Source organism: Urocampus carinirostris, chromosome 8 (genome assembly GCF_059441175.1).
Source record: "Urocampus carinirostris isolate Australia breed hairy pipefish chromosome 8, RoL_Ucar_1.0, whole genome shotgun sequence".
Taxonomy (NCBI): domain Eukaryota; kingdom Metazoa; phylum Chordata; class Actinopteri; order Syngnathiformes; family Syngnathidae; genus Urocampus; species Urocampus carinirostris.
In genome coordinates, this window is record NC_142356.1 from 10,281,658 (window position 1) to 10,300,634 (window position 18,977).

At 42.5% G+C, this 18,977-nt stretch overlaps 1 protein-coding gene across 2 annotated transcripts in view; it reads right to left on the reverse strand.

Moving 5' to 3' along the window:
* Positions 1 to 863: 863 nt before the first annotated feature.
* mast1a (microtubule associated serine/threonine kinase 1a) overlaps positions 864 to 18,977 on the reverse strand; it is a 117,680-nt gene continuing 99,566 nt past the window's right edge. For both annotated transcript variants that reach the window (XM_088341579.1, XM_088341580.1), the window contains 8 exons: positions 16,440 to 16,603; positions 9,666 to 9,910; positions 9,341 to 9,595; positions 7,333 to 7,565; positions 7,129 to 7,251; positions 5,323 to 5,459; positions 5,037 to 5,224; positions 864 to 3,439 (listed from right to left, as the gene is read on the reverse strand). In XM_088341579.1, the coding sequence (XP_088197705.1) occupies positions 1,815 to 3,439; positions 5,037 to 5,224; positions 5,323 to 5,459; positions 7,129 to 7,251; positions 7,333 to 7,565; positions 9,341 to 9,595; positions 9,666 to 9,910; positions 16,440 to 16,603 (2,970 nt within the window). In that variant the 3' untranslated portion in view covers positions 864 to 1,814. The remainder of the gene's footprint in view (positions 3,440 to 5,036; positions 5,225 to 5,322; positions 5,460 to 7,128; positions 7,252 to 7,332; positions 7,566 to 9,340; positions 9,596 to 9,665; positions 9,911 to 16,439; positions 16,604 to 18,977) is intronic.

The window sequence follows — 18,977 nt, forward strand, 5'->3', positions numbered from 1 at the left end:
AAGAGGACAGAATGGACAGAGGAATAAATGGACATTTGGTCTGTCATTTGTGAAGTAATTTTAACAGAATTATATCCTGAGCTAGACCGATACACTTCTCTTGTGGGAAAGTCCCTCTTTCAGATAAAATGTTAAAATATTTTTCAATTTTTGAGAGCTGAAATGGCACCGAATAGTAAGAACGACCCAAATACGGTTGCACTATCAGGCATGAAAGCAATTTGTTTTTGTTTAGCAGACCCAGCAGACAACAAACCTAGTGGTTTAGGTCCCTTTTTATTTCATTTTTTTCTCCTCACCGCGGAATTGAGAGTGCTGATGGCGCGCTCCTTTGCTCGCGTCGAGGCAAACATTTCACAGCGCTCGAGGATTAAAACCCGCCGGTATCGGCAGCTGACACGGCCGCCTCCTCCGTTGCGTGAATGCTTCAATCACAAGGGAGGGAGAAGGTCCGCGATGGGCCTCCTGCAAGGGGGAGATAAGCGCCGAGCCCGAGCTGCCGGCGCCGCCACCGGCGAAATCGCGAGACCAAAATAAACCGCCGTCGGATCCTGTGTGCGGTTTTTGACATCCCGGCGTGACGAGGCCACAAAACCGAGCTGTTGAATTTGGTCTTCACAGTTTTGATGACTAAAGCACTTTCTCCACCTTCTACCTACTCCAGTGGTCGGCAACCTTTTCTGTAGCATGGACCGGTTTAATGTATGACTGTATTCCCGATGCCTGGTCCATGACTAACATTAGTAACAACAATAAATTCAACAATAAATAAATGTGTAATCAATTGACCACTACGGTTCTAGATCAGTGTTTCACACCTCAGGGTTCATATATATATATATATGTCATTGGTATGTTGAATTTTGAAGACACGTCTGTTTCGTCTTTGATTTCCTGAGCACTGAGGTCATGTGAAGCACACAAGCACCTTAGCAAGCCAGTCACTCTGTTGGTTTACATTTTAGGTTTGGAGTGTTTTAAGACAAATTTTGGTAGTTTTGTGGAGAATTAATTTCCCGAGATCCATGGTGCGGTGGGGAGGAACCCTACACTTTCTGTGGCTAATAGAAAACAATAAAGGGTCTTTTATACTCCCTTTGAGGACTTTAAAAGTCAATATTCCAATGTATCCAGTACCATTAAAAGAAGAAAACCATGGTGAATCATGTATTTTGAATCTTGCGTGTGCATTTATTAAGACATGATTACATAGATCTTGAGTAAATCGCAAATACTTTTGTTTTTGAGACAAATAGCTCCTCATGTAAGTGTTGGGTAAAGAGTTAGAGTTGCAGGAAGTTCTTCTCATCCAATTTACAGCAATCGGAGTTCAATTTCCGTCGCATCCAATACTGAGCCATTGAGGTATTATATTGACTGATCAATCTCTGATATACCTCCATAAAACGTTGGTGGAACACAAATCCAAATTTTCAGAATTTTGGGGGGTGAAAAAAAAGATGTATTCAGAAATGATATAAGAAAAAATAAGGCTTTTTTTTCCTGTGCCGCCTGGCACCGAATGAACCCAATCCGCAGCACGGTGGTTGCCGACCACTGACCTACTCAACATGTATAATACACACCACAGGACATGCATCCACGTGGACTCACACATAAAAGACATCTGATACAATAAGAATCTTCTCATTAAAATAATGCAAAGTGAACGCACCTTTTAGAGTGTGTTTTCTCATCCTGGTTGAAGGGAGAATCAGTCATTGATTGGAATCAATAAATAAGATTTGATAAGCTCTAAAAATGGAATGTACAGCAAGTTTAAGTGCTCGACCTGTTCATCCATCGGAGGCATTTCAGTTCGGGTCACATTTTGCTTGGGCCCCCTTCTCAAGGGACGGCCCAGTAGGGTTTTGCGTGGTGGTGCCGGCCAAACCTCTGCTGCCCCCCGTGGCGTCTGACTTCCCGGCTTGTTTGTCATCAGCCGCCTTAGCCTGCTGCTGCTCTTTGCTCCTGGATCCGTCCTGTGAGCCCAATTTGATAGGGCCCAGCACGTTCTTGGCCACGGTGGTCAGCTGGCTCACGAAACTGGTCTTGTCGCCAGGGGAAACGGGCCGTGACTTGCACAGCGAGGGTCCGCAGAGCGAGGGGGTGACGGCGGTCGGAGAGGGAGAAGGGGACGGCGAATGTTCCTCCAGGACCTCCAGGCGACATTTGTCCTCCCAGTCCAGGGTTCCCCGGTAGCAGTTGACCGGGCCTAGACCTTGTCTGACTTTGCCCAGACTCAGTTGCGGCCCGTGAGGGGGCACGGCGGGAGCGAGGATCCGGGTCGGCAGTTTGGGGCTCTTGGAGCTCTGGTCAGAAGTCCTTGAGTCATTGGTCTCAGCTTTTCTCAAGCCGTTTCCCACACTTGAGGGTTTCAAAGCTTTCCTTAAGGCGAGTGGACTGCCCATCAGTGTCACGTTGATGATTTTGTCAGGATTGGAAGCGGAGTTCTTACGTAAACAAGGTCCGTTATTTGTCCCTCCCTCCTGCTTTGATTCCCTCCCACTTCCTAAAATGTGCTCTTGGGGTGATTTACAACCGAATAGAAGACTTTTGGCCATCTTTAGGTCAAGTTGCTTAGGAGTTGGACGCTGTGTGATCTTCTCAGACCCTAGAGTCTCCATTGCTTTGGCAGGGTTGCTTGTAGCTGAAGCAGTTTCTCCAACGTTTTTTGAGCTGAAAGTCTCCGCTTGCTGTCCTCTGTTCAATGCCGCCGCTTCGACCCGACTCAGCCGCTCCAGGACCGTCTCGCTTCTGGTTTCCCTCTCTCGCTCCCGTCCCCTCTCCTTTTCATCCTTTTCTCTACCAGCCAGAAGTGTCTCCCTGCTGAGCGGGGACTCTTGCCTGCCTAACCTCCTCACGGGCTTCAGCACGCGAGTTTCAGAGCCTGCGGAAGATAAAGGGCACGGCAGGGGCGGCGGATTAGGTGGCAGGCTCTCACCGTCCGACTCCAGCAGGCTCTGGAGGCCGAGTTCGGACAGGAAAGCGTCCTTGCGGTACTCGGAGTGTTGCACTTCAAGGCTGTGTTTCCTCAGCGGTCCCCCGAGTCCTCCAGTAGCACTGGGCTGCGTGAGGGGTGAGCTTAGCTTCTCAGCTGATTGCACACGTTTCAGAAGGGGCGACCGTGGGGGTTCGGCGCTCTTTGGCCTAGGACGTACCACCGGGGGCGATGAGTGGAGTTTGACGGGGAAAGACTGGGTGGTGTTAGAACTCCCTATGGTGTGACCAGGTAAGGGAGGGGGTGAAGATTGGGTGGGAGATGGGGTGTGGGCCAGCGGGGACAAGGGGATGTTGCCGGCGGACTTGCAACGGGCAGAGCGGTACTGCCGATGGAGTTTTGGAGAGAGACCGTGCAGGGAACTGGGTCTCATGTGCTGGGAGGGTGCCGGGGAGTTTGGAGTGCTGGAGGCTGAAGAGCTGCTTTGAGATGAAGCACCTATTAATAGAAAATATTGTGCATTAGAGGTCATGGAAATAAAGGGTTTGATTAAACCGTCCATCAGTATATCCTACAGGGCGCACATGATAAAAGAAGCATGTTCAAATTTAAGAACCAAATTTAATTGTGTTTTGTACAAGCCGCATTTTATTTTAAGCCGCAGGCTTACTGTAAGTCCGGGGCATACTTGGCGCCCTCTACGTGGGGAATTCGGTGTCGACGCCTGTGGATGCAAAACTGCTCCGTACCCCTGCAAACCTGAAGCCGTTTTCAGCTCTACTTTGAGTAGTTTAGGTCATGTGTTTTTAGATCATGTGACCATTCAAGATGGAGACTACTGGAGCGATTCCAAACACGAGCACATATTTACTACTACGCCGCTAGAAAACACAATTAAGGGCTGCATCGCATAAAGCATGAGCCCTATAGTTCTAGAAAATAGTGCAAAGGCAAACATACTGTGGAGAATAGTGCCAAATTGCAACACAGACGTAGTTGCATCATAAATGTGTTCAGACGTCACCACGTTGTTTTGTATTTAGAGCCTATGTGTCGTGAAAAAGGGCAGCTCGCCATTTTCCTCTGTGCCCCGCACACTTGAAGAATTTGGAAACGGAGCGTGTCACGATCTGATGCAGTACCTTCCCCCAGAGGTCCCTAATAAGGTTTTGGAACTGTACCAGATATACAAAAACCTGTCCCTAACCATCGTAGCCCTTCTATTATATGACTTTTTGGACTCCATTCTTTGTTTAGTAATTGTGATTCCACACCACTTTTGTCCTATCCGATGTTACTACATGAGGTTTGGGTTTTTTTTGTTTATGGGTTGGACAATTTTCTAGTTTTAAGATCTGCTTTGTTTTTGTTTGTTGTTCCTGTTTTTTGTTTATAAATATACCTTGTTGAGCACACCTGCCTCCGGCTTCTCCGCACTTGGGTCCACCCCCAATATCATGACAGTGCACTTAAATTATGAAGCATGGTTCTAAGAATTAATTAATTTATGCCAAATGCATAGGCATGAACTCAATTTCCTTCTTCAACTGCCAGAGTGATCGTTTCTAACTTAAATGCCGCATCATACGCTTTTCTTGTAGTTTTTTCTAATGTTGATGAGGGTTAGTACGGGTGATTTACAATTACAGAAGTTGTGATGAATCATACTATTCAATTGGACCTCCGTGACTTACTCATTAGCTTTATTGGTCTACTGTTGCTGGTAAAAATGTTTTTCTCGCCACAAAATAAAAAGACACACTGTAATTAAGGCCACACTATTTAAAATGTAGCCAACAATGGAGCGGCTTTTTGGTATGTTCTGTTAAAGACTGCTAAAGTATGGAGTGTTGTACTAAAACATACCCATTACTAATGTCAATGATTTCTGATACAAATTAAAATGACATTTAAGAATTTAATTATTGTGAAAGTGAAATAATAATACAGTATAATATTGCAACAGATAACTAAAGGGTGTCCGTGTGCATTTTGGAATTATTGTTCCATGCATGCATTGAAAACAGAAGAAAGCCAAAGATCAATTTCTAATAATGAATCAACAGAAGTATTTGCCAATTGCAAATAACCATACCCAGGTAGGACGTCTCTGCATTAGAGCGGTACCCCTGGGTTGGGGAACGGGCAGAGAGGCTATGAGTGGGCGAGCCGGGTAGACTCTCGCTAGAGGACAGCGAGCGGTTCAAAGAGGACAAACTGCGGCTGGTGTGGAGAAGATTGGATTGCTTGGTGATCTTGCGGAACAGCGAGCTTCGCTTCTTACTGTGCAGTGAAAAAGGACAGAAATGTTGTGATTGCTTTCCTTATTGTTTCATAAATCATGATACTAAAAGCCAGCAAAGACGTGGAACAACTCCTACCTGTCCTGGCCATCCTTGCAGAGCGTCCTCTTGTGTCTCCGAGCCATTTTACATTTATAACTGGCCTTGCGAGCGGGACCCACTTTGATGGAGGTGTTCTCGAAGGGCGTGGTTGTCACTTTCACCTTGTTGCCGCTCTAATTTGGTCGAAACAATAAATGATTCACACAGGAGTTGTGTAAGGAACAAAAAATGACCAATATAATGTGATATACAATCAAACCCCAGGATTCTGCAACCCAGCTTTACAATGTTTTGACTTTACAGTGTGGAATGAGGTGTTTTTTCGTATCCTCTTTATGGCATGTTCCCTGCTATATGACATAAAGAATAAATTGTTTTACGTTCCTAAAACCTTCTAAAATTCAAACTTTGGGGCTGTCACGAGTTATATAACTAAAATGGTGGTCTGTTCTTGGTTTTTCGTCACTGCGTCATGAGAATACACATGCTATTGGCTAAACTACCTCCCACAATGCCTTTCTCTTTCTTCATTCAGTTTACAACCTTGTGCGCTTCGTCGAGACTGAACTTTGGTGATACAATACTGGGTTTTCTTGGAATGTAATTATTCCCCCCAGGCCCAAGACTTGCAGTGATGCCAAAGGGAAATGCAAAAATGTAATAACCGTGGAAACAGATTTTGCTATCATCAAGGAATCCAAGAGCTATTGATACCCTTTTTTTAGTTACATGGCCATAACCAATTAGAACTATCATTAAAAATTAGGCGATACAAGCAAGGGAATATACCAAAAGCATAACTTTCCTTGGAAGTAGAAGTTGGATGTTTTAAAAACACTTTCATTTTTAATATGCTGTTGCCATTTAATACATACATCCGCTAACCGACTCGGCCAGCTTACGTCACAAAAAAGGTAGGAAAAATAATAATTTTTACTTTGTATTTAGTATATTTATGTATTCATTCAATCATTAATATATTCATTTTCCAAACTGCTTATCATCACAGCTAACATCAGTGTCATGATTACTGATGGGACACAGCGCCAACTGCCGCGGCTTCTGATTGGCTCCCCATCAGTATTTATATCCAGTCCTGTCTGTCCCCTTTTGTCAGTCCGTCTGCGAACCTCAGTTAACACTAGGTAAGCCTTTTTTGACCCTGACTCCCACTTGTTCCTTTTTTTTGCTCCCATCTGTCCCCCGGCTTTGACCCGTTTTTTATCCTGACCACGTCTGCTCTCCCATTCCGGCCTTCGACTTTTTTTTTGTCCCCAAACACGTCTTCTCTCCTATTCTGGCTTACGACTCGCTTCCGACCCCGACCACGTTTTTGCTCTCCCGTCCCGACTACTGACCCGCTATTCCGTCCCCGACACCGTCATCACTCGCCTCGGAAGATCCACTTCCGCGTTCAGAAACAACCGAATTTCAGAGCGACCTGCTTCCTGCGTCCAGCAATCACCAGATCGTGGGCGCAACCCTTTCTCTTTCTTTTAATAAAACTTGTGAGAAACGCAACGCAAATGGGACCTGTTCCCGTTCTGGTCTTGACAATCAGGCAGTGAGCACAGGGACATCCTGGACTGATTGCCAGCCAATCACAGGGCAATGTATACTTATTTATAATGTTATTTGATCATAGACACATATATTATACTTCCCACATACTACTTTGTTATTTTAATTATTTTGTCTAGGGTACCAGGGGTTCCTAGGACATTAGCTTTGCGATCCCAACCTTGGAACAATTAATGTTGTCTCTTGGGAGTCTACTGTAAACACAACCTACATTCAGCAATTTAAAATAAAATAATCAGAACCAATCCAAATTATCCCTACCTTGAGGATGAGCTCAACTACTTCAGTATGGACCAGACCATGGACTGGCTCGCCGTTCACGTGGGTAATGAGGTCGCCTGCACAAAGACCAGCTTCCTGGGCTGGACCACCTTCCTCTACATGCTGACCACGCAAAACACGAAAAAAGCAAGTTGGAGCATAAAAATACATAATGTATGGAAGCAAGGATTGAAAGTTTCTTACCCAGATGATATGATGCACGCTGTAGATATCGCTGTCGCCGATATAGACCCTGATGGCCCTGAGGGTGAAGCCATATTTCTTCCCGGAGCGGTGTATGGTGATGGGCGAGCGCAAAACGTTGACGGTGGGGAAGAAGTCTCGACTGGGTGAAGAGTCACGTGATGATGGGTTGGAGGAGAAGGAGTGGGGGGACATCGGACTCGCCAATGGAGAGAATCCACCGTGCTGGTCCACTGGAAGAGGCACATCAGAATTGACACTGTTATCAATCTTTATGTGTGTGTGTCATTCAATTTATAGACCTAATGCAGTGTTTATCAGAATTTTCTGATGATAAAACTAGAGATAAAACTAGAGACAATTGACATATTTTAGAGTTGTGATGAATGGTAAAAAAATAAACGATTATTATGCTTACTAGGTTATTTCATGGATTTCAGGCTGGTGATCAATGTAAGAATTAAAAAAAAAAAGACGTGGTGATTATTTATATACAAGCATGGAATGCATATTTACACACACAATTTAAACGCTAGTTTGGAAAAAGTTAATAAGTAGTTGGTAAGATTTATCAAATGCTTCTTACACCGATGATTGTTTTAAAAAAGGCACAGAAATTTTTGTAAATTTGAAGAACATAAGCATAACTTAGACGTCTGAAATAAAACTAAAGAAAGTCATTTCCCCTAACATTCACTGTTACCAAGAAATAAGTTGTTGTTATCAGTATTTTGAGTCATAAAACCCGCCTCACTGAGATCAAAAGATGGATGTCACTCAACTTCTTGCGCCTCAGCTTTGAAAAGACCGAAATGTTAATTATTGGTCCATTTAAATGCCGTGACGTGTACTCAAAAACTGCTCTGAACATTGACAAATGTAAAAAAATGTAAAAAAAAAAAAAAAGTAGGTGTCAGATTAGACCCAAATCTTTCCTTCCAAACTCACATTAAGAATATTACTAGAACAGCTTTCTTCCATCTTCACAACCTTGCCAAAATTCGCCCTATGCTGTCTCAGCCCGATGGGGAAATAATAATTGAGGCGTTTGTCTCCTGAAGTCCAAAATCAAGAGCCTGCAGCTGGTACAAAATGCTGCAGCGAGGCTTTTAACTAAGGCAAAAAAGTTTGATCAAAATACCCAGATTTAAGCTAACCTCCATTGACTCCCTGTTAGTTTAAGATGTGATTTTAAGGTTCTGTTGGTAGTATACAAAATCATGCATGGACTTGCTCCTTCATATCTTTCAGATTTAATTTCCACCTATGTTTCGGTTCAGCGCCTCTGCTCTGAAAATGCTGGTCTACTAGTGATCACAAGATCCAAGAAGAAATCTGCAGGTTCGAGACCAGTGCTAAGGAATTCTCTACTCTCTGAGATTAAATCTGCAACCTCAGTGGAACTGTTTAAGTCTAAGCTTAAAACATACTTCTATTCTATAGCATTTAAATAACCTAAATTTTATGATGACAATATCTGTGTATTATTATTGCAACATCCATCGCAGCCTGGTCATCCTGGAAGGGGGATTACCTCATGTGTTGTCCATTCTCAAGGTTTCTTCATTTTCCTCATGTTGAGGTTTTTGAGTTTTTCCTTGCATGTAGGTTTTAGATCAGGGGATAGTGTATTGATAGTCTGTAGTCTGTGCAGCCTTTTGAAACTCCTTGTGATTAAGGGCGTCACAAATAAACATGATTTGACTTGATTCTGTGAGCCTTGAATGATCCGAATCTTAAAATTGTATTTTGGGAGAGAAATTCAAATATATGTGTGGTCACACTGTTCACTGTTTTTATAAAATAAGATATCAATATCTTTAGTCAGAAAAGATAATATTCTGTAAGCCTCGAAAGATCAAAATCTTATCGTCGAGTCACATTATATTTTGGGGGACAATGCAAATATATTTCTCTGAAGGTATGTTCTCATTTTAAATTGAAAAGGTTTAAGAGATTGAATCGGATGCAACCCAACCAAAATCTCTACTTTTCCCATCACCCTTACCGGACGGTATGATGACAGACAGTGCTGTGGTCGAGGCGGATTTGATGACCTTGTTCCCAGCTCTGGAATTGCGTTTCTCCCCGTCTCCAGACAAATGAGAGTGGCGTGCCCTCCGAAGGACCAAATCATTGGTGGCCCGGGCCCCCAGAGGGTCATACAGAGGCGTCATCACATCGCGACCGACTGCTGCCGGAGACGGCCCCAACGTGTTGATGCTCACAACTCCGGGCGTCTCTCCTTGCTTTGGTGACTTGTCTGGCAAGAACGGTGTTGAAAGATTGAAAATAAGCTTAGGGTTAGGCAATGATGTAATCCTGACACCCACCTGCTCCGTTGATCTCTTTAAAACTGCACCTCGGCTCCCCGTGGTGAATTGTGGGAACGCCGGTCCCATCCAGGGATGTGCCTCGGACCCGGATAGGGGTCGGCCTCGACACAAAGTCGGGTTCGCCCTCGATGGGGGAGGCAAAGCGATGCGTGTCCATCAGCGCCGAGAAACGCCGCCGTGCGCCGAGTGGAGGACTGGCGTCACCGTCCATGTAAAGCGACTCGGAGCAGGAAAGGCGCTTCCTGCACGCAACCCAACAGACAGTCCAATATTCTGCTTTTAATCAAACATCCTCGGAATTCTTACAAACATGTTCATTGAATTAGCTTGAAGGAGCAGTACGGAACTGTTTTACTCGCTGTCATCATCTCCTGGCTCGAGTCATTATTGCAGCTTCGGTCTAGCTTCTTTTTGATGTGCATGCAAGTACGTGCACAAATAAACCTTCTTGGGGTTTGAGTTGGCGTTTGGACTTTACTTGAAACAGACCTTTTATTTTTATTTTCCCAAATTCATAATACACAAACAAAAAGAAACAAACCCCATCCTCATCCCGCATTCCTCCTACCTAATGGGTTCCGCCACAAACAGCTCTGATAAAAGTAAGATAAAAACAAGATAGGTGCAATAGAAAATAAACCATAAAGTCAGAGAATTCAGTTGGGCATTGTTAAACACATAAGCAATAGAGAATATATTCTACTTTAAACCTTTTAAGGACACCTCAAATGACGCACCCCACCTTAAACTGGGATGAGATCTACGCTCTAATAAATCATTAAATCACTCGTGTAGGATTTGTTCCCTTAAAAATTGTACTTTCATGGAAAAAAGGATTAAAAAAATGAAATCATGTCATGTGATAGGTGGCCTTAATAGCATGATTTTATTTAGATTTAATGTATGAAGGCTTCTGCATACATTTGTTGATCTTAAATATACTAAATAATTCAGTAAAACACATATATAATACTATATAGATATATAACAAACATTCAATTATTGATTGGTTTAAAAAACATACTATAATGACAGTATATTTCTAGTAAAATTATTATTTAGTTTTACGAGAAGTATTAAATAATGAATTAACATTATCAACTAATATTGTTAAGCAAATGAATAATTTGCTGAAAAACACGTTATAAATATATTTATATTAAAAATAATATATTGCTGCTGTCATCTGAAAAAACATGTTAATGATATAACTTTAATAGGAGGCATTTTTGCAATGTTTACATTTACAGTCAAGTAAAGTCATGTTTATTCATAAAGCCCTTAATCATAAAACGTCTCAAAGGGCTGTACAGACTGCAGACTACTTTTACACCATGCCCTGATCTAAAACGTACATGAGGGCAAGGAAAAACTCAAAAACCTCAACATGAGGAAAATTGAGAAAACTTGAAAAGGGACTGCCAATGAGGTAACCCCCCCCTCCAGGATGACCAGGCTGCAATGGATGTTGCAATGACCAATAATACACAGATATTTTCGACTTGAAATACAAAAAAAATAATAGAATGTCTGGTTGACAGCTTTCTGAGGTCAACATCTTTCATAAGCTATAGAATATAAGTATGTATTAAGCCTAGATTCAAACAATGAGGTTACCAGGGGTCCAAATGGAGAACACACTAACTGTCATGATTACCGATGTAAGGAACCTGTGCCCGCTCCTTTGGCGCCAACTGCCTCGGACTCTGATTGGCTCCCTGTCCCTTTTAAACCCACTCCTTTTTGTGACCTGTTGTCAGTCCGTCTGCGAACCTCAGTTTACACTAGGCAAGCCTTTTTCGACCCTTACTCCTACCTGTTTTTTTGCTCCCGTCTGTTCCCCGGCTTCGACCCGTTTTTGATCTTGACCGCGACTACTTTCCTCTCCTGGCTTACGACTCGTTTCCGACCCCGACCACGTTTTTGCTCTCCTGTCCCGGCGACTGACCCGTTTTTCCGTTCCCAACACCGCCATCGCTCGCCACAGAAGTCCCACTTCCGCGTTCAAAGCGACCTGCTTCCCGAGCCCAGCGATCACCGGATCATGGGTGCAACCCTTTCCTTTCTTCCAATAAAACTGAGAGAAACGAAATGCAAGTGGGTCCTGTCTCCGTTCTGGTCTTGACACTAACATCCCATTTACATTGTGAATATTTTTTTGGGTATAAAAACTGACCCCAAAAAGTGGAGATTTTTTTTAACATGACAGCAATGATTTGTAATATTATGGGAAAAATATGATATGAAAGATGGCAGGTCATTTTGCTCATTTTATTATTGTTTTCTCATGTTTGTCAGACAAGTAAAATACCCCCAAAACGCAGGTGTCAAACAGGCGGCCCGCGGGCCAAATCAGGCCCGCTAAGGGATTGAATCCGGCCCGCGAGACAACATTTAGAGAAGTGCAAGAGAAAAACAAGCTGCAGGTTGAAATATGTCAACTTGATGTTGCCAAAGAAAGGTGCCTCGAACAAAGACACTGTACTTGTATTTCTTTTTCTCTTTCTCTTTCTCTCTCTCTCTTCCATCCCTTTTCTCCCACTCTTTGTCTCTGCCTCTTTCACTTTCTGTGTCTCTTCTCTCTTCCTTTGTTGCTCTTTGTCTCTTTCTCTCTCTGTGTCTTTTTAACTTATTTTGCTCTAACTTCCTTTTTTCCTTTTCTCTCTTTTCTCTTTCTCTCTTCCTACCCTTTGCGCTTTCTTTTCTCTTTTCTCTCCTTCTGTCTTTCTATTTCTCTTTGGATTTCTTTCTTCCCCTCCCTTTCTTTTCCCCCTCTCTCACGACTTTTTATCTTTTGTTTCTCACGCTCTCTCCCTCTCTCTCTTTTTCTTTCTTTGTCCCACCCTCTCTCCTTTTCCCTCCCTCTTTCTCTTCTTTCTTTATCTCTCTTTTTCTTTCTCTTAAATCTACTAGTCCGGCCCCCGACAGAATGTTTGTTCTATCGTGTGGCCCCCGAGTTAAAATGAGTTTGACACCCTTGCCCTAAAAGGAGAGATGACCTAGATGCCTCATGTGAAAAAACGTTCATATGTAACAAGCTGTCTGAATTCAGAACGGATGAATAATTGATTTTTGTGAAATGCAGCGAACTGGTTTTTAACTTTCGGGACAGAAATGGAGTCATGGGATGTAATTACCAACTCCTTATGTGGCGTGTGCGCTCTTATCTCTAATGGATAAAACCAGCAGGTAGCCGCACGCGTGACAAGCATAGATACAGCGGCGCTGCGGATTTATGTTTAATAACTCCCAGGATCAGCTTGCATTTTTCATGTCGGCGTGCTAAAAATGGAAACCCTGTGGCGCTGAGACGTCTCTTAGATTTCTATTCAACGCCGTAGTGACAGTTGAGATGAAAGGCGAAGGAGCCACGACTGCCGATTACCAAATATGACTGAAGCGCTTGTAGGTCTTTGCATGGAATCCATCAGCATTGGTTCTTTTTTTAAAAATGTGGATTATTACTCGGGCGAGCAGAGATTTGGATAATCTGACACCCTCCAGAGAGAAATGTCCACTTCAGGGATTTAAAGGGAGACATCTTTATACAAATAAAATTCAAAGTGTTTATGTCAGAACCAGAACGGAATGAGGACCCACTTGCGTGACGTTCACCACAAGTTTTATTGAATGAGAGAGGAAGGCCTGTCACTCTCGTACTCGGATTGTGATCCGAACATGGAAGTGGATCGTCCGTAGCGAGCGATGGTGGTGTCAGGGGCGGAAAACTGCTCGGTAGCCGGGACTGGGAGAGCAAAACGTGGTCGGGGTCGGAAACGAGTCGTAAGCCGGAACGGGAGAGCAGACATGGTCGGGATCAAAAACGGGTCGTAGGTCAGGACGGGAGAGCAGACGGGAGCAAAAACGGGACAGGCGAGAGTCAGGGTCAAAAAAGGCTTCCCTTGTATCACGGAGATTCGCAGACGGACTGACCACAGGGGATTGACAGGACTGGGTTCAAATACTGACAGGGAGCCATTCAGAAACCGTGGCAGTTGGCGCCAAATGAGCGGGCACAGCTGAGTCACATCAGTAATCATGACAGTTTATTGTCATATACACAGTAAAGAACCACGTTTCCCAGCACAAAGAAATTCTTACTTTGCTGTCCACACAGTTGCCAGCATAATAAAACTGAGAAACTCCTCCGTGTTATATGTCGAAGTGTCCTTGGGCAAGATACTGAATCCCTAATGCACCCAATAGTAGGTAGTTGCCTTGCATGGCTGCACGGCCACTATTGGTATGAGAGAGTGTGTGTGAGTGTGTGTGAATGGGTAAGTGTGAAGCACATTGTAAAGCGCTTTGGGAGGTCTTCATTAACTTGAAAAGCGCTATATAAATGGAGACCATTTACCATTTATACATAAAAAATATTACAAATATTAAAAAGATAAAAATATACAAAATTAAGTCCCGATGAGCACTTAGATACAAGGTTTTTTGAAAACAATCTCACTTGCTTTATAAGGGAAAATCCAAATTCACAAGCAGTCCCAGAGGCTACCACTAGAGACTGCTCACTCCTCACCTCCTTCAGCTCAGTCCAGTTTTTGCAGCCGCTAACAGGCAACTGATTCCATACCTGTATAGTACTTGTATAGTTTTTGATGGCTTCTCTTTAATCGCATTTCACAGCGTCTCAAGTCTGTTACTTTTTGTGACCTTGGCCATGAGTTCTCGAAAGATGACATTTCGAACGAGGCAAGAAATAATGAAAAACACGAGTGCAGCGTTTGTGTGAGTGCCCAAGACAAGGTGGGGAAGGAGCGAGTGCCGATTTACGGAGTGCTTTGCTGCAATAATTTCCAGAGGGAGGTTATGCTCCTGTTGCAAAAAACAGCAAAGATAACAAACTAAAGGAGCTGGAATTTACAAAATAGATTAGAGCGGTGCTGGCTAAGTGGGAGGAAGTTGCTGCTTTTGTTGAAAAAAAAAAAAAATCCAGAAAAATTTGCAACTGGACAGCTCATTTTAATGACACTTGCCTTACGCAATTCCGTAACATTTTAACGAAGAGGCAGAGACGAATCTCATTGGATACGTTTAGGATCTAGCGCCCCTCCATCCACTAGAGGGCGCCTAATTGGCTTATAATTGGGACAAGTGTGTCCAATCAACTCACACCTGTCCCGAATTAGCATCACAATTCATTTTTGATTTCCATTCTCCAGTCACCTTTTTCCAGACCATCCAATTTTCTTGTTTCCCAATGCTTAATCTATTGCTGTCACGACCAGAACAGAATTATGACCCAGATGCGTAACGTCAACCACAAATTCATTGAGATAAAGAGGAAAGGCAGCCCCCGCGATCCGGTGCTCGCTGGACGCGGGAAGCAAGCCGCTCACAGAATCGGAACGTGTTCCGAATGCGAAAGTGGATCTTCCAGAGCGGGAAATCGTAGTGTCGTAGAAGGAAAAACAGGTCGATAGCCTGGATAGGAGAGCAAAACGTAGTCGCGATCAAAAAAACAGGTCGTAGCCGCAGACAACGGGGGTGGAAAACGGGTGAAAAAAGCGGCACCGATGGGAGTCAGAGTCAAAATGCTTGCCTTGTAGAAACAGAGGTTTGCTGATGAACTGACAACAGGTGAGTGAAAGGACTGAGCTTAAGTAGGACGGGGAACCAATCAGGAAGCCAGCAGCAGCTGGCGCCAAACGATCGGGCACAGGTGAAATTAATCAGACACCATGACAATTGCACCCTGGTCATCCTGAGAGGGGATTACCACTTGTAAAGACCTTTCTCAAGGTTTCCGATTTTCCTCGTGCTGAGGTTTTGAGTTTTTCCTTGTCTGCATGTTGGTTTCAGATCAGGGGATGCTGTCATTGCAATCTGTGTGGTCCTTTGAGACATTTTGTGATTAAGGGATATACAAATAAATGTCACTTGACTTTGGTTCTGACAGTTTTATTGTTGTTTTTGACCGTTTGTTTGTTACTATGTTAAGATAATATATTATGTTATTAAATACCATCCTTTTAGAGGTTCCTGCGTTTGGGTCCATTGCGAAACTATAACGTTTTTTTTTTTCAAAAGACCTATAAAAAGTGATAGTGTTGCGAGTCCGGCTAAAAAGGGCAAAATAAAGTGATGATCGAAAACTGAAACAGACAAAAAAGAAAATGCTTTGAAAACATTTGATGCCTTCATGTTCATTTAAAGTTACAGTAACTTTAATTTTGGTTGTACAGTAAGTGTGTCACGGTTGCCATGGCACCCAATTGGGCCCGCCCGTGTGACACCAGCTGCGGCTCATTGACAGATTGGCTTTCTGTCTGTTTAAGCTCGGTGCCCTCATTTTTCCTTTGTCAGTCCGTCAATGAAATTCTCCCTCGCAAGACGTGGGTTTCGACTCGGTCCTGTTCCTGTTGGTATTTCCTGTTTGGTATTGTTCCCGTTCATTTAGTCCTGTTTAATTTCGGCTTCCAGTTTTGTTTCCGTCTATTTTTGCCCTGTTTATTATTTTCTCCAGTTTTCGTTCCCGTCTAGTTTATCCTGTTTAATTTCGATATCCTGTTTCATTATCTATCCTGTCTGTCCCGTCCGGTATCAACCCATCTGTCCGATATCAATCGATTGGTATCGATGTCGTCATTTTGAGAGGTTGGGAAAAAGACAATTTGTTTTTAATTATTTCATATTGGGCACAATTCGTTTCTAACACAAGCAATTCAAGCTACGAGCACAATCCTGGTACTCGTATGTAGAGATATTACTGTATTCGGCTCTCCGTGCAAGCTGTCAGAAGCGGCCATGGCTACTTACATTTCAGGGGAACCCGTCCTCCAGCTCTTGTCTCGCATACCGAAGCTTCCGAAGCTCTCTCTCTTTGTCACCTTCTCCTCTCTGGAGCCCTTGTGGTCCCGACGGGATATGGAGGTGGACACTTTCTGTTCCAGTTGAGAGAGCTGCTCCATGCTGCTGTACACCTACAATTTTTAATGTTATGTTGATGGTTTGAATAGAATATACTCATGAAAATGTCCATATAGAAAATAATTCCCTTTTTGTGTTTTTCCCCAGTACATTTGTACATCCCAACGAAGGTTTTCTCAATCTATCAGGGAGCTGTAATATCAACCTGATTGACTGGATTGATCTTCTGACGAGATGATTAATAACAGTGTCTGAAATAACGTCTGCCCGGAGGCCCGGGGCATACATCTTTTACGTCGGGCGTACAACTTATAAAATGTCTCCGCCCCAGTGGACAGGATGGAATGGTAGCTTGTTATAAACGTTCTATTTATTCTGATTTCGGAATGTTCATTCGGTTTGGAAATTTCGGTTTGTTTGGCAATTTGCATACTCGGCAGCTAATCAGAATGCATCGAATAACTTCGGGACTTTCCCGAGCCTTATAAGGTCGTGCATTTGCATATCATTTTTCAAAGTAGACGCACAGAGAACACAAGAAAAATGGTAAAGTGGTTAGGAATAGAGCCAAAAACTCCCAGAAGAAAGATTCAAAAGAAGCTAACAAAATTAAGGACACTACAAAAAGTAAACGTACATTAAAAGCATCGTGGAAAGAGGAGTTCACGTGTCTTGTAGCAAATATTGCATGAAGATGAGTAAATACCGGTACATACTGATGGCAGATGGAAAACAGCGATGTCATATCCATGCAATGAATGTTATAAGTAGATTTATAATCAACGTAATTTTAAAGTGTTGTTCTTTTATATATTCTGATTATCAATCTTTGATACTTTGCAACAATATCTTTTTTTTTTTTTTTTTGCGATTAGTCGTCTTATTGTGTTTCAAGTTGGGAAAAATGGGGCAGGCAACTTTATGGCTGGGCAGGCAACTTTTCAGAGTTGTCTGCCTTGGTGTCCGGTAACTATTTGGCCCGAGTTTCAGACTCTGCTTATAAGCTTTATTTTGTGGAAGATAACTATGTCTTACGCAAAACATTGTTTACCCCATTCTCTCACGTTCATCTCTGGTATTGCAAGTAAAAATAGTGTGATAACAAGAAAAAAATCGAATGCCTTTTCATATGTCATATGTACTAGTGGTTGAGTGGTTAAGATTCGGCACAATCACCGTTGCATCCGATATTTTGCGATTGTGGTCATTGATATTTTTTGACTGAAAATTATTTCACAAATACTGTAATAAAGTAACGTATAATGAGCATCCAAACTTCTTTTTTCCCCTTTTTTAAAAAGAAAAAGTGCATTATACACAAATAAATATGGTACTTTTCAGTACTGATTAATTTGAAGCACTACCAGTTGTATATGGAATTCTAAAATGAAAACTCACTATTATGTCACCATGTTATTATTATGTTATGCATTGTTATTATTATAAATTCCTAGAAAACTGCAATGATCTATTACTAGTGAGCTATTTTCAGAATTGGTATTTTTAGGGGGATACCTGTTGGTACCAGTTTTATATCAAGTTCTAAAAAAAAATATAGTTATGACTAATTTGTTACCTTGTTATTATAATGTTATTGTTTTATATATGTTATTATAAATTCCTAGAAAACTGGTATGACCCATTACTGGAGAGCTATTTTCAGAATTGGTATTCTTATGGGACTACCTGGTATGGGCATGGTACCAGTTTTATATCCAGTACAAAAATAGAATATTGTTATGACTATATTGTTACCATGTTATTAGAATGTTATTGTTTTATATATTTAATGTTATTATACATTTGTAGAAAACTGGTATGACACATTACTGGTGAGCTATTTTCAGAATTGGTATTCTTAAAGGGCTACCTGGTGTGGGTGTGGCACCAATTTATATGTAGTTCTAAAATAGAATTTTGTTATTACTAAGTTGTTACCATGTTATTATTATGTTATTGTTATAAATTGTATATGTTGCTGTAAATTCCTAGAAAACTGCAATGACCTACTACTAGCAGTATTGTGTAGACCCTTCTATCTACCGAGAGAGCTAACTGTGGTCATTGTGCTTGCTGTTTACGTTCCACCGGATGCTAACGTTAGCATAGCGCTAAATCTCCTGCCCGCTGCTATCAATAAACAGCAGCTTGCACACCCCAACGGAGCTTTTATCGTCCCCGGCGACTTTAATCGGGCATGTTTAAGGACTGTACTTCCCAAATCCATTCAATACGTCGACTGAGCAATTCAGGAGAAAAACACTGGACCGTGTGTACAGTAAGATCAAACATCTAGTTGGATCCGCCCATCTCTGTCTGTCCCTCAACCCCCCATACACCCCCCCTCTGGAGGAAAACAAAGCCTATACAACAAGGACAGTACAAACATCTTCTTTGTTCCTTTATCTCTTTGTTTTCCTTATATCC